At 39.5% G+C, this 15685-nt stretch overlaps 1 protein-coding gene across 1 annotated transcript; it reads right to left on the reverse strand.

Annotated features, from left to right (window-relative positions):
* Positions 1–1406: 1406 nt before the first annotated feature.
* Positions 1407–6216, reverse strand: LOC141601980 (uncharacterized). Its single transcript, XM_074422288.1, has 5 exons — positions 5367–6216; positions 4762–5271; positions 4124–4643; positions 3513–3805; positions 1407–1696 (listed from the first exon to the last, which is right to left on the reverse strand). Exons 1-5 carry the CDS (start codon positions 6214–6216, stop codon positions 1407–1409), a joined length of 2463 nt encoding a protein of 820 aa, XP_074278389.1.
* Positions 6217–15685: the final 9469 nt, after the last annotated feature.

The following is a 15685-nucleotide window of genomic DNA, read 5'->3' on the forward strand; positions in this document are numbered from 1 at the left end:
CAAGCAGTAATTAGCCCAGCATCCAAGCCCTATAGAAGGAAGAAAGGAAGCCAATTAACCAAACCCAAGGGAAAAAAGGCAATACAAAAATACATAATTATAAACGTAATAAACCCTTTGCAACTAACCTCCTTGGCTTGAGAAGCAAGAGCAACGGCTTTTGCATAAGAGAAGACAGGAGAGCCACAACCTTAGTAGAAGATTCAAGGGTATTATCAGATAAAAGCTGGCGACTAACATTGGCAGAAAAATCATTTATCTGTGCCCGAGCAGCATCCATATCATCCAATTGAGCAGGCACCCCCCCGACGCTTCTTATTGGTTGGGCCTGAATAGGCTCCTTTTCTCCCCCTTATTCCTCAGGGATAGTAGCCTCTCTTCTCCTCTTGGAAGGCTGGACAACCTCTGGGGACACAAGCCTGGGCGGCTCCTTATGAGGCTGAACATTAGAAACCAAAATATCAAGAGTCTTGTCGCTCCCACTACCAGTAGCCTCTTGACTCTTGGATTGCTCAGAAATCCTAGCAACCCCAGCCTTCAAGCTGGCTGCACTGAAGCTAGCCAGTCTAGCATAATACCTATATACTGAATAAGAAAAATAAATAATAAGTAGCAGGAAAGAAATAACAGGAAGACAGCAGTCAACACAAAAATATATAGAAGACATACAGGAGAGAGCAGTAGAGCTAGGCTTGCCTTTGGGCACTTTAACTACACTCAGCTTAGGCTTCATGTACCGGGGCAACAAATCCCTACCCAGACTACCAAGCCAAGTCCTTTCTTCCTCGGGAAGAGCAAGAAAGGCCTCTATCCTTGAAACGGATTCCTCATCAAGAGGATCAAAGTTCCAGTCAGGTGCTGCAAACACTCCAAAAATACTCAGGTAAAAATTAAATATTTCGAATTTATACAATATAAAATGCAAAACAAGAATATAGGACACCTACCACTCTCCAAAGGAGGATATCTCAGATAATCCAGGCCAGACCCCAGGGTGTCAGTCCGGATGAATAAGTAAATCTTCGCCTAGCCTTTATCGTCTCCAGAATCCAGATTAGTAGTTAGTGGAGACATTTTTGACTTAATTCTTAAATTAAAACGACCAGTAGAGGGGTTTTTCAGGTGATATACTGCCTTGATGTCATTGAAAGTAATTGCAAGTTTATGTTTAGCACATAAATTCTCAATGGAGTGGGCAAGTTTCCAAACCATTGGCATAATTTGGAAGGGTGATACTTTCATGGCTCGGATAGTATCAATCATCAAAGGAGTAAAAGGCAAATTACAACCAGCCTTGAACGCCCATTCATAGATGTAGAACCAGCCAGGTGACACCCAATTAGCTGTGATCGGATAAGATTCAGGGATCCAAACCTCAGCTGAATCAGGGATTAATTTTTTCTCCCTTAAAACCCATCATAGTTTGTTTTCAACAGATTCTCTTCAGGAAAAGAGGATTCAAGTGATTGGAGAGCAGAGAAAACAGAATCCTGGTATTTAAACGCTATAGCACGAGCAGGAGGATCAATCTCAACCACCTCCTCTTCGTGGATATCTGCTGGTTTAGGTTCAGCTGCAGCCTTCTGAGAAGCATGACGTTTTTTGGCTCCCATACTCTGTATTGTTTCTTTAAATAAAGATTTTTGTGAAAGATTAATGAGATTTATTGAAGAATTGCAGGTAGCAGACTCAATTCCTGGGAAGATAAGAAAGAATTTCAGAGAGAATATAGTGAGAGAAGTAGAAGAATTTTGGTGAAGAATAAACTCACCATCAATACCGTATTTATAGGAGAAAAATAACGGTGCAAAAGCCCTAGAAATTGCAAAACTGTCAGCGTGACATCATCTTGCTAGCCGTTGTAGTGTTTAACGGTCACTAGAAGTCTAAGAGTCATTGAGTAATTGTGATTCTTTTTTAGTTTTGAGCCCAGTAAATTGACATCTCACCCCTGGCCTGATCCAGCACGGGTAAAATGTCAAGAGGCAATTATTAGGTCCAAATTTAGCGAGGTCTGACTTCAGTCTAGCCTGACTTAATTAGGCTGATTGGGGCAACAGAGTCCGGACAATTACAGTTATTATTTGACAGGAAAGCTGCTCAAGAGGCCTGATAGCAATAATAGAGTAGCCTGGTGGGAATCTCCAGCAGGATGAATAATCAGCCAATCAACAAGACAATTATGCACATGCTCTATTCTTACGGAAGACCAAGTCCAACTATAAGAACGTGCAATTTCCATAAACTACAACCTGCAAGAAGAGAAAAAGGAGAAGTTGTTGAGTTAGAATAAGTCAACCGGTTTAATAGGGCACATTCCCTATTAATCAGGAGACGGTTTCAACAACCAGGGGGAGCGTAAAATCGATTGTAACGTTAGAATAGAATGAGTATAAATAGAGTGGAGGAACATTTGTAAAGGAGACGGGGCAATATACTAAAAACATATATAATTAGCTTGTTATTCTTACTACACTTTCTTCTCACTTTCTTTATTATCATTCAACTTATCCAGGAAACATAAACATTATTGCTCTTATACAATTTATTTCATTCACCACTGTACATTTTTCCTTAAATATTAGAACTAGATACCTACACTACTAAATCTTCAAGCCGGATCCTTTTAGGGGAATTCGTGCTAAAACAAAGATAATTATTATTATTATTATTATTATTATTTTTTTTTTTTTTTTTTTTTTTTTAATTATAAAATGCGCGCAGCAAAAAAATGGGGTTAATGAGGATCGAACCAGGAATCTCTTGATTACAAGATAGGGTTTTATCCCTTGTTCCACTTCCTCAATAATATTATTATTATGATTATTATTATTATTATTATTATTATGATTATGATTATGATTATTATTATTATGATGATTATGATGTTTATTATTATTATTATTATTATTATTATTATTATTATTATTATTATTATTATTATTATTATTATTATTATTATTATTATTGTTATTGTTATTGTTATTGTTATTGTTATTGTTATTGTTATTGTTATTGTTATTGTTATTGTTATTGTTATTGTTATTGTTATTGTTATTGTAATTATTATTATTATTTTTTTTTTTTTTGCAAGAAGATATACCTCTTTTATTCATCCACAAGGGGCAAGAGGATAAAAACTTACAAAGCTATCCACTAGATAATAAGAGAAACCAAAATAAATCACAAGGAGAAGCAACTATTTAAAGGCATACAACTGATCATTTTGGTTCGAACAGTGAACTTGAGCTGAGAGATAAGTTGAGAGACAGTAGACTCCTTCCCAGTAAAAATACGAGGATTCCGTTCATGCCAAATGTAGTATATAGCAGCAGCTATAGCACCCTTCCTTCATTCACTTTTCCAATGCCTACACCCCCGCGGATGTGCACACCAGCGGTGCTCGGTCCAGAGGTCGCAGCTCCTCCCCCGGATGTCCAGCCAAGACAACACCTCTCCCCAAACCTGCTGAGAAAAGGAGCAGTGAAAGAAGAGATGTCTGTGAGTCTTACCTGAATTTTTACAAAGAGTACATCTTTTCACCATGTGCATGCCTCTAGTGGTAAGAAGGTCCATAGTAGGAAGCCTCTTTTGAGCAGCAAGAGTAGCAGTAAAATGATGACTAGGAACAATCAACTTCCTTCTCAATGCCTTACACCAATTAACTACTGATCCCTTTCCTCTGAACCAATCATAGGCCTTGGCAAGATGGAATTTCTCATTTCTGGTCCAACTACTGACAATGGAGGTAGTAGCATCCACTGATCCAGTAATGGCAAGAATCTCATTTTTTACTTTCAGAATGCTGCAGAAACTCTCAAAGAACCTATCATAAACATTAGTGCGCTAGAAACTGTTGTTAGGGCAAGCATAAGCTCGATGCCACTGAGCCCAGCTGCCAGTATCATCATAAACGAAGAGCCAGATCCAATGTGCTATCAGCGCTTTGTTCTGTGATAATAACTCTATAATATTAAACCCTCCCTCCTGGAGAGGCTTTCAAATTGCTTTCCAAGATTTGAACACCAACTTCCTGGCACCCTCATCAGCATTCCAAAAATAATTTTTACTAATTTTATTAATGCATTTCAAGATATTCTTAGGCAATAAGGCAGTGGCACACCAGAAATTTGCAATCCCAAAAAAGACAGAGTTAAGTATCTGAATTATACCAGCATAGGAGCGTAGAGAATTAGACCAGTGAAGGAGAGAATTCTGAATTTTAGTGATCAGGGTACCATAGACTTCAGCAGAGTTTCTAGAGGAGTTAAGAGGTATTCCTAAGTACCTGAAAGAGAAGCTCCCTTCAGCAAACCCTGTGCTATTCAAAATAAGAGCTTTAACATCAGGAGATACCCCGCCAAAATAGATCTCAGTCTTATTAATGTTGGATTTTAATCCAGACAAGGAAGCAAAAGCATCAAGTTTCCGAACAGCTCCCTTGACAGAGCGAAGTTCACCTCTTACAAAGAGCATGGGGTCATCAGGAAAGACCAGATGAGTTAACTTGATCTTGGAACACTTAGGATACAAGGAAACTAAAGGTTGAGAATTAAGTTGCCTGAGATATCTAGAAAGAATCTCCATGCTTAGCACAAACCGGTAAGGTGAGAGGGGATCACCCTGCCTAATGCCACTCTCTCCTTTGAAGAAACCATGGAAAATACCATTAACCTTGATAAAGAACCAAGAGCTTGAAATGCAACCCATGATTCAGCTTGTAAAAACAGGGGGGGGGGAATTTAAGAGCAAGAAACATACTCCTAATAAAATCCCACTGAAGAGAGTCAAAAGCTTTCTGTATATCAACTTTAATAAGACTTCTTGGGGTAAGATACTTCCTACCATAGTTCCTGACCAGAGATTGGGAGAGCATTATATTTTCAAAAATGCTTCTTCCAGCCACGAAGGCAGCCTGCTCAGGAACAATAAGATAAGGTAGGGTAACTTTAAGTCTATTAGCCAAAACCTTGCTCACTGTCTTATACAAAGTAGTGCAGCAGGAGATATGGCTAAAATCAAGAACTGAACTGCTAACTTTTTTCTTGGGGATAAGAGTAATGAGTGTAGAACTGGCTTGTTTACACATCTTCCTAGTCCTAAAAAACTCCTGAACAACGTTGCAGAAATCATAGCTGATAAGATCCCAGGAATCTTTGAAGAAGGCTGAAGATAAACCATCAGGACCAGGACTCTTATCAGAGCCAATGCTAAACAAAGCGGATATAATTTCAGCAATGGTAACAGGTTGAGTTAGCTTTTCATGGCCAGCTGCCAGTACACAAGGACTTTGTTGAATAAACTCAACATCAAGAGGCCTGACAACAGAGGAGGACCCTAGGAGATGTGTGTAATAGTCAACAAACCCATCTGCAACATCAGCCGACCCAACTCTTTCCCTACCATTTCTATCAAGGAGTCTACCATTAATTTGATGTTGTTTCCTGACTTGAATTCTGGTGCAAAAATATTGGAAAAGCAGTCACCATGATTAATATGATCTATTTTATCTTTTTGTTTGAACATACTCATTTCAGCATTCTTCAGATCCCAATAATCAGCAAGCAAAAGTCTCTCTTTATTGATGAGGGCTAGTGAGAAAGGAGAAACCAGCAACTCCTCTTGATGGGCTAGAAGAGTAGTTTTAGCCTTATAGACCCTAGAAGAGAGGTCACTGTAGTGGCTCTTATGCAGCTGAAACAGTCCTGTCCTAACACTCTTTAGTTTCCCAAACACCTGGAACATTGCAGAGCCCTGCACGGGAGCTTGCCAAGCCTGAGTGACAATGCTCCTATAGGAGGGATGGCTAATCCAAAAGTTCAGAAAACTGAATCTAGAAGTAATATAAGGGTCCTCAAAAACACTAACCAAAATAGGAGAATGATTCGAGACCCCAACAGGGAAAGTAGTGAACCAAGCTGGATTAGCTAAGGCTCGATCCAGTTTAGGCCAAACTCTAGAATGATCATCCTGCTTATTAGTCCAAGTATACTCACAACCTGAGCCAGTAATGTCCTCCACATGACAATGTAAAATGCTCTCATTAAAAGCCCTAATGTCTTCAAGGACAGGAGGGGTAAAGCTCAATCTTTCAGAAACATCCTGGACAACATTAAAGTCACCCAGGACCACCCAGTTTGTCACAGTGCTCTTAATGGAAGATAAAGCCAACCAGAGATCCTCCCTTTCTTTAGGATCATTGTTTCCATAAACCATGGTCATGAACAGATTATGAGAGGTAGCATGATGAACTAGGCCACAATGGATGAATTGGGCATGAGTTATTAAAGGAGTAAGAGTAACAGTAGCAGGATTCCAGATGATCCAGATCCTCCCATTATAGTGGCAGTTATAGTTACAGTACACACTATAATTCTGGAAATGTTTATTGATAATTTTCTTTGCCTTTTTTTCCTTTCCAAAGACATCCAACTTATTTACCCTTAACAAATAACTAACTTCTTGTTGCTTGAGAGGGTCATTACCCCCCTAATGTTCTAGGAGCAAATTTTCATGGGGTTCTTTATCTGGTGGCTCCTTTTCCACTATACTGGTCCCATTATCATTAGTATCCTGCAGAGGTTCAAATCTGTTGATGTTCTGATTTTCCACTACTAAGTTAGTCTGGACCTCATGACAGTCCCTCTTCTTCGCAATTTGAGACTTCCTACCACTCAACTTAGGGCTTCCAGCAGATCTAGGGGAGCTAAAGCCTAGAACATGGCTTCTTGAGTGCTTTTCAGCTATCAGAGATAGAGAAACATCAGCCTGATCAGTGGAAGAGTCAAGTTGTAGACTCTCCTGAACACTGACAGCTTCAGTAACCTCCTCCTGAGTAGCTAAGGTACCACCTAGCACATGGCATTCTGAGCCAAGCTCCTCCTCGGACTGTGGAGCACTAGCGGGGGCATCGATAGGAGTAGGCACCTTTACAGGCTTCTAAATAGGTTTGTAAACTTTTTGAGGGTCTGTTGTAGGGGCTTTAGGCTTATGCCATTTGCAAATGCCCAGTTGATGACCAAACTTCCCACACCCAGAACAATGAAAGGGGCTTTAGGCGCGAGCCTATCTGTTATACAAGCAGCCCCTGTCTCGGCCAAAAATCCGGTTTTGGATCATTTATCACATATTTGGACCATGTTATGCGCGTTTTAGCATGTTATTGTCAAGAAACAGATGAAAAACATGATAGAAGACAATTTTTACACCCTCATACTTACATGCTAGGCTTGAGACGAGAAATCGACGAAAGTGTATCAACTTATTTGTTCGGAAAACTCAGTTTGAAAACCGTTTTAGCAATGTAAAAGAGTGTTTTAAGTTTAGTGATGGTGTAGTTTGTCGAAATGGTTGGTCAAGTGATTTAATGCATGATGACGGTACCAAACAATGTGTAAGGCTTGTGTTTTCGATCGGTTGGTCAGAAACGAGGGGGCAGACATTCGTGTCACTCTCAAATGGTGGAATTTGAGGGGTATTTATAGGAAAATGGGTGGTTGTGTGCGCTTTGAGAGACGTGGTCGCATGGGCTGCTCGAAGAGGCGCGAGCCAATTCACGGGTCTTCGAGCTGTCTTGTCACTATCACGCAAGTGTAATCATGATTTGTTCTATCCTATGTTTTGGATGAACTTGATTTGTACTTGAACATTAAGGATTCCCGGAATCCTTAACATGGAAGTCTTGAAAAGTTTGTTTTTTTGTGTTTGACTCGGTTTGACTCGTTGTTGGAGTCAGGATTTGATTTTTGAGTATGTTTTTGGTCCGGTGTCGGTTTTGACTCTAATTAGTGTCATTGCGACCCCGTCGTCATGAATTAAACACTCCAGGTACTTTTGAAAGGTTTTGAAATGTATTATTTTCGATATTGTTTTAAGTTTTTCGACGTATAGTTGTACAAAACTGTCGATCAAACGCTGCAATTTCTAAGCATGTTGTAGTCCGATAATCATCGGGTGTTTGTTGGAGACTTGACAGATACTGGGCATCTACACCATTCAATTGCAAATGGGTACACCATATAATCAAATGTAAACAAGTCAAAAAATATCACCCATGTAGGGTCAACGTGCTCATGCAAACACAAGTCAACTAATATAAATCGCGAAATAAGGGTACACGCTCAATATTCGGTCAAATATCAACAAAACAAGGGTCAAAGCAGGCCACTCGGTCGAGTGTTGGAGGCCACTCGGTCGAGTAGGCGACCACTCGGTCGAGTGCATGGTGCACTCGGTCGAGTGTCACATGGGCATAATGTTTTCATTCTCAACTCGGTTCCACAATTTCCTATGTCATCACACAATTGCAAATAGACTTCGATGGTGACTAATACACCATCAAATAACCAAATTAAACCTAAACTCTTGGCCTTATAGACATCATTATTACACCGTTAAGATAAAATATCTGACACATATTACCGACACAACATACCATTTCATGGACACGGCCTAACCACTCATCATTCTCAAGGAATAATAACAACATCACCCCTCAAATGGACACTACCACAAGTTCACGATGTGTACCACAGATGCTTTACTTGACAATTGGGAGGAAACTTTACAACAACATCTATACTACCACACATAGGGTCGGATTTCCACACAACCACTTTCACGCTTCATGCATACACACTCAAATTAAACGATTACACTCTATCACATGAATGATCAACTACTTCAACAATATTATTGAATCCTCAAGTATTACATGTCACACTCGTACTCTCATGACCGCAAAAACCACACTTGGTAAGAAGGCAAGAATGAACAATGAACATATATGTAAACATGAATACCTTGATATAAGATAACAAGGATGAAGGTTATGGCATGATTAAGGTTACTTAATTGTTCATTATAATTGTGAGGTTATTTATGTTGGCTATGTGTTGTTAAATTGGGTAGAGTTGGAGGTGATGGAGTGGTGTTGTCTTAGCAAAGAGGTGTTTGTGAGAGGTGTTTGTGGGACATCGACCATGCGCCTTGAGTTCACTCCTTGGAGGGACCCACCCCCAAGGAGGATGTGCACATTAATGGTCCGGGTTAATGGGTTCGTGTTGCGATGCGAACTCGGTATTTCGTGTTGCGATGTGGGTACCTCGGGTTGCGACCCGGCGGGGTGGTGACGGTGTTACGAAGCCGTCATTGAGTGTGTGAATGGTGGAGTGAGTGGTGGAGTCATGTGGGTGAGCTTTGACATATGACGGATTATATTGTGGATTATTGAGTGACGATTTCTATTTAGGTTTTTATGTAATCAATTGTAATGTTGAAACTGACCTGTTATGTTTTCAAAACTGTGGTGAACTACATGATATTTCAGTTCATGTGAGGGAGTAGGTGTTTGACAGGTGTGCTTAGTTGTGATGACGCATAAAGGTTTGGGGGCAACGTTTCACCTAGCGAGTTTCACCTTTTATGTTATGTTAGCTTGAGACATATAATGAGTACTTGGTTTATATCATTGGGCCCTAAGGCAATACTTTGGTTTTTATAACTTAAAATTATGGCATTTAGCTATGTCCCTTTAACTTTAAACTTATTTTAGCAATGAATGTGTTACCTTTACCTTGTATCATTTCCATTTCCTTGAGCAACCAAGACGTGTACTGCTCACAAGTGTTGGGAAGGCCTAGCCGAAGGCTTCCCGGTGTCTGGGGGTGTTACGGTAGTGGCTTGATGTATTGAGTTTAGTGGTGGCGGACGTGATGATATTTGGAGCGGTCTTGTTAGTGAGGAGGTGTTTATGGGACATCGACCTCACGCCTTGAGATCACTTTTTAGAGGGATCTACTCCCAAGGAGGATGTGCACATTAATGGTCTGGGTTACCGGGTTCGTGTTGCGATGCTGACTCAGGTACTTCGTCTTGCGATGCGAGTACCTCGGGCTTCGGTCTAACTGTTGGGACAGTTTTACGATGACGTCGCCGGTTGTGTGATAAGATGGGGATGAGTATAGTGTGGGAGTTATAACGAGAGTCGTAGAGTACGTATGTCGAGTCGTGGAGTCGTGCATATTGTTATTGTGTATGCATATTGATGGGGACGTCGAGCCGACCCCAACATGCATGCTAATCGGCGGGTCAAATGGGTATGAATGGTAGCCAAGTCAAAGTAATGTACACTCCGTACCTCAACACATAATATCTTCCTTAGATTCCTTCTAAGGGAAGACACTTACTTAGGAATAAAGTTTCTTTTAAGGAAGACAACACAACACAAATATCATCTCTGTCAATCACACAACAACTACTTATCTCTTTAGAAATAAGACTACCTTAAGCAACTAAGAGAGAGACCGAGATCGAGCCTCACGCCAAGGGTCTTGGCTTACATCTGAGGTTACCAAACTGACTTAGGCATCGGAGACGGCCCCCTCAGGACAACCATCACCCCCTCCCCCCGGCCCCCCGAGGTCCTGTGTGTTAAGAGTGCATGGATAGTTCGAAGATAAAGGCAGAGAGGCATCTATCCATCAAACATCCGAAAGGAGCGCGTTGACCTGACTCCAGGCTAGGCAACGCTGACTTGATTTTTTTCAACCCGAAACAATTTGGCACTGTCTGTGGGAAACTTTACAAAAAATTCCTACAAGAATCATACTATGATGCCTTTATCGGAGAACGCCAGAGAAGGACATTCTAAGGCAAGCGTGCGAGACACTCTTATGACTTAGCACCATCAAGATCTTTGTCAACCCGATCTACCACTCAGCCACGAGTCCAAGCGGTTACGCCTAGTGCCAGCGTTGTCAGTGACGCTAACGCCCGCCTTAAGGGAATATCGATCCCCGACAATACGCCGACACAACCCGAGACCGAAGTTGACCAACACATAACTGTAAGCCCAAACGAGTTAGCAACGGTGATCAAGGCTTTAAAACAAGCCCAGGGTGTACTATCAACCCTTCCACGAAAGGAGAACGGTGAAGACGGTACAACCCCCATCACCCCCAGAAAGTTGTTTTGTGAAAAGACTCCAACGGTGGTGGAAACTAGCAAACGTCACGAGGATATCCCCACCTAAACGGTGCAGGAGTCAACCACATCATCATAAGATGATCACGATACCCCCAAGAGCACTTCCAAGAGAAGCAAGCAGAGTGAGAAAACTAAGTCAGTGTTCTCCCGCTTAACTGGAAGGGCAAGAGGAAGATGGCTATGCGACGACCCTAGGAGCGGACTTCAAAAGTGAGTAATCCTCCCAAGCCCAACCCACTAGATGGAAAGATCAAAGGGACGAAAGTCCCAAAAAATCAAGATGCCAATAGTCCAATTCAACGGAACGATGGACCCGGATGACCACCTAGCCACGTACGAGAGTTACTTGGAGATGTGGGACACAGATGGCATTGTCTGGTGTAAGGTCTTCCCGGTGACCCTAGTCAGATTTGCACATTTTTGGTTCAAAGGCTTACCGGACGGATCGATCAGATCCTACGGAGACCTACGCCAACACTTCAGAGACCAATACGCCGATAACAGACGGCGTAAGAGGACAACAGTCGAGCTACTTATACTTAAACAGCTGAGCCGAAAACTAATCAAGGACTACATTTATCGCTTTGACAAATAAAGTCAGCAAATTAAGGGCCTCGCCAACTAAATGTAGGTCTTTGTCTTAACTCACGGGCTCAGAGACGGGGCCCTGAAGACGGATACATCTATAACACCCCCATCTACCAAGGAGCCTTAACAAGACCTTCTCTAGCAGATACGGGAATTACCATCTCGGTTTCCCAAGGAATAGTATATGACACGTCAATAAAAGAACTAATTAACGTTTATTACAAGTTTAACTCAAAAGAAAGATACAACTGATAAATAACTACTACGATGATGCTATCCATACCAAGACTCGGTGAAAGACTCGTCCCGCCAACGCACCCAGATAAGCTCCACATATCAACACCTGCTAAGACTGACTGCTCGCCATAATGGATCACGGCAGACACATAACAAGAAGAAAGACAAACAAAACCACATAAGGTCAGTAACTGAAGACAACATTCAACAACCGTAGAACAACACAAGTATAATCTCCAACACCAATACTCCACCAGTCATCTGACTAACACAAAGGTATAGTCCTGCCAGATTACCAATTGCAACCGGTAATCCATACCGCCAGTGGGGACCGTAGCCGTACCACCTAAGCCCCGCTCAAAACGATAGAGAGAATAACCCATGTCCCTTAATTTGCACATCCCCCTTGTGACGGGAACCACAAGAGGCGAATCAAGGGCGTGAAACCATTCTCGATGATGACTCCACTCAGCCAGGGACGCACTACGCACACAAACACAATGATACTATCACACAATCAACGATGCTACACACCACATATAACAACCAATCAACAGTACTTAGTAGGAAAACCTACCTTTAGCAATCAGCAACAACACCGCATACATCCATACAAAGACAAGACAACCTCCATCGATACCAATTACAAACAGTAGGGTAAACCCTATTACTAACAACCATAACTACAAAGAAACCTAAGGATGAGGATGATGACTTATCTACGCTCGGCATTTCGGCAACAAGACTGCTAGCCGACTCAAGTCTCTGGCCCCATGGTGTCTCCAAGTGTGAAGGACCTCAAAAGGGTAAAGGTTGGTGAGGGAGAAGGTGTATCGTCAATTAGGTTTAGGGAGAAAAGAAATGAAAAATGATTTGGGTTTATGACTCACGACTTATATACTTACGCTGAACTCGCCATGCTCGATCGAATTTGGGACTTACTCGATCGATTGACCTCTACTCGATTGATTCACTAGACTAATCGCTTGAGTACCCTACACTAGATCGAGTTCCCTCTTCCCCACTGTTACTATGACGTAAGGTCACTTGTGTGAAAGGTTCCAAGGGTCTAACATGTGTCCCAGGTCAGTCAACAGGCAGTCAACGGGTCCTTATTGTTGCGGGTATTACAGTCTTCCCCCCTTAAAAAGAACTTCGTCCTCGAAATTAAACTCATCACCTTCCACAACCGAAAGTGTCTTCTAAGTCAAGATAACTAGAAACAACCCAACCCGACAAGAACCACTATAACCATACCCAAACATACCACTCAACCTCCTATGCAGACTAATCATCATCATCCTCTCATGCGAATATACTATCAAACACAGCTCTATCACGAGTCATCATCCAAATATTAACAATTGAAAATATGAGTACATACAACTATTACTTCCATTTTACTACGCAAATTCAACACCATACAACACCAAACAAGTTCGACGTAATCAAGTTACTCAACCAAATTTATATCTTCATACAATGCAACAACTAAATACTCCACACATGATTAACCATTTAAACAACACCTTGATGATTTCAAAAGAACAACAATTAAATTACTAATAAGTTGCTTTAAAAAACGACATTTTTGGCATTTTCACGCGCGACATTACTCTTCCCCTCTTAAAAGGAACTTCGTCCCTGAAGTTCACCTTTTTTTTGGTGAAATGTAAGAATTTCATTAAAGCGCAAACGAGCTATTACAAGCTATACCAATTTACAAACACAACATTTCCTTAACTAATCCATGACTGGATTACAATTTCATTCTAACTAAATTCAACGAGTTGCAATCACTAAGCTTTAGTCCCTGGGTGTTTAGCCAATCTGATCTTCACTTGCTGCCTTATCTGAGCACATATGATTTCAGGCCTCAACAAAGTTGCATCAACTCGAACTTTATAGCATTGCATCCAGATATGATAGAAAGCTGCCATGTTGGAGTATGTGTCCTCAACAATAGTGCGATCACATTATTGAAACTCATAATAAGAATACGTAAAGGGATGATTCATTTTATAAGTCAACTGGTCAACATTGATCGGTAATGATTGGCTGACTAGAGTTTGACATTACTGTCATTTATACGGTGGTGATCAGTTGATCCCTTAAGGTCACACTTTAATGACGATCCCCTTAATAGATAAAATTAATTAATTGTATATTAATACATATTAATTAATTCCTTAAAATGGAACAATTCACGAATGTGAGTAGGAATATGAATCTTGTTGTAATTCGATTAAATATGATCCGTTTTAGTAATTAAGATGTTATATTACTAAAATATATTGTTTATGAAACAATTAAAATAAGAATGAACGGTTAATTATAATTACAATATGTTGTAGATTATATTAACATGGACCATTTTATTTACTTGTAATTGAGAATTACTAGTCAATTGTTGTATATAATTAAATTAATATATGTAATGATATTTAATTGTTAAATATGCATTAATATTATTAATAACATGTTACATGTCACATGTCACACATTATATGACAAAATGACAAATTGACAAAAATAAAATGGACTCCATATTAACCTAGGAAAACCGGTTTTGTGGGATGGTTTAGGTAAAATGGTAAAATTGTTTTATTAGCGGTAAACATAATGATTACCCTCTAAAAACTAAACCACACCCTAGCAATTTTGAGAAGAACAATTGATAAAGCTATATGGGCATTCATTGGCTCACTCCCTCTCTCCTCCCAACCGGTTTTCCTCCCCCTTTTATGATAAGAATTGTTCTTATTTTCTACATTCATTCTTACACAATTTGCATACTTCTTACTCTTCACTCTTCTCTAAAATAAGTTTTAGAAAATAAATTATTCTAATATCTAATATACAAATTACTAGAAGTAGTAATACAATTAATATTAGATTATATTTTGTGGATGGCTACTAAACTAATCTAGTTAATTACTTAGTAGTTTTAAGGGAGTTGTCTTGGTGAAACTAAAAGGAGGTTCTCATACTTTTGGGACAAAAGGAATCATCCATTATTTAAGCTCAAGAACAAGTAAGAAATGTGTTCTTACTTGTGCCCTTAATATCCGATTTCCGTAATGTAAGAAGTATTCTTCTAAATCCTTGTTTTATTTTGTTATGCATGCATAAGATCATCATCTAATTAAAAAAGTTATTTAGATCTATAATTAAATGAGTTTGTTTTGAGAGTTAATGAATCCTTCAAGTGGTATCATGAGCTTAGATTGTTGCATGCATAATCGGCTTAGTTTTTCCGACTAAATTAAAACTTAAAATTTGTGATTTATATGATTAAGCCACGAAATTATTTTGCATGTTAAGTATTATGGTCCCAAAATGTATTTAGGTCATTTTGATGATTTATGGTATTTTGTGGCTCATTTTAATTATGTTTAGTAATTTTATTACATTTAAATGTATAAAATGGTAATTAAAATGCTAAAAATAGTTAAACTTTGTTTCTGACCTTGAAATATTTATATGACCTCCCATGCATATTTTAATTATTTTATGTAAAATTTCGTATAAATTTGATTTATTTTACATGATTTATGATTTTTATGAGATAAAAATGACATAAATGGAGGTAAAATGGTTAAAGATAGTCAAACTTCGAAACAGGCCGTGAAATTTTAATATGTTGTCATATGCACATTTTACTCACTGTGTGTAAAATTTTAGATGAAATTGATTCATTTGCATGATTTATGAATTTTTAGGTGTAAAAATGACATAAATGGTGACTATTTTGGCATAAATAGCTAAAACAAATTAAATGGCATGAGAAAATTATTTTAGGTTGCATTTTTATCTCACATATCAGATCTAAAGTTGAAACATTGATGTTTTATTAGATAAAACTGATAAATTG

Source organism: Silene latifolia, chromosome 9 (genome assembly GCF_048544455.1).
Source record: "Silene latifolia isolate original U9 population chromosome 9, ASM4854445v1, whole genome shotgun sequence".
Classification (NCBI taxonomy): Eukaryota; Viridiplantae; Streptophyta; class Magnoliopsida; order Caryophyllales; family Caryophyllaceae; genus Silene; species Silene latifolia.

What these genes read in the sequence shown, in the direction of transcription:
- LOC141601980 (XM_074422288.1), bottom strand. Translation starts at nt 6,216, where the DNA reads ATGGTTTATGGAAACAATGATCCTAAAGAAAGGGAGGATCTCTGGTTG. An exon ending in TCAGTGGGATTTTATTAGGA is followed by an intron (nt 4,644 to 4,761) that starts GTATGTTTCTTG and finishes GTTTCTTCAAAG; the next exon opens with GAGAGAGTGGCATTAGGCAG. An exon ending in TACTCTTTGTAAAAATTCAG is followed by an intron (nt 1,697 to 3,512) that starts GTAAGACTCACA and finishes TTATCTTCCCAG; the next exon opens with GAATTGAGTCTGCTACCTGC.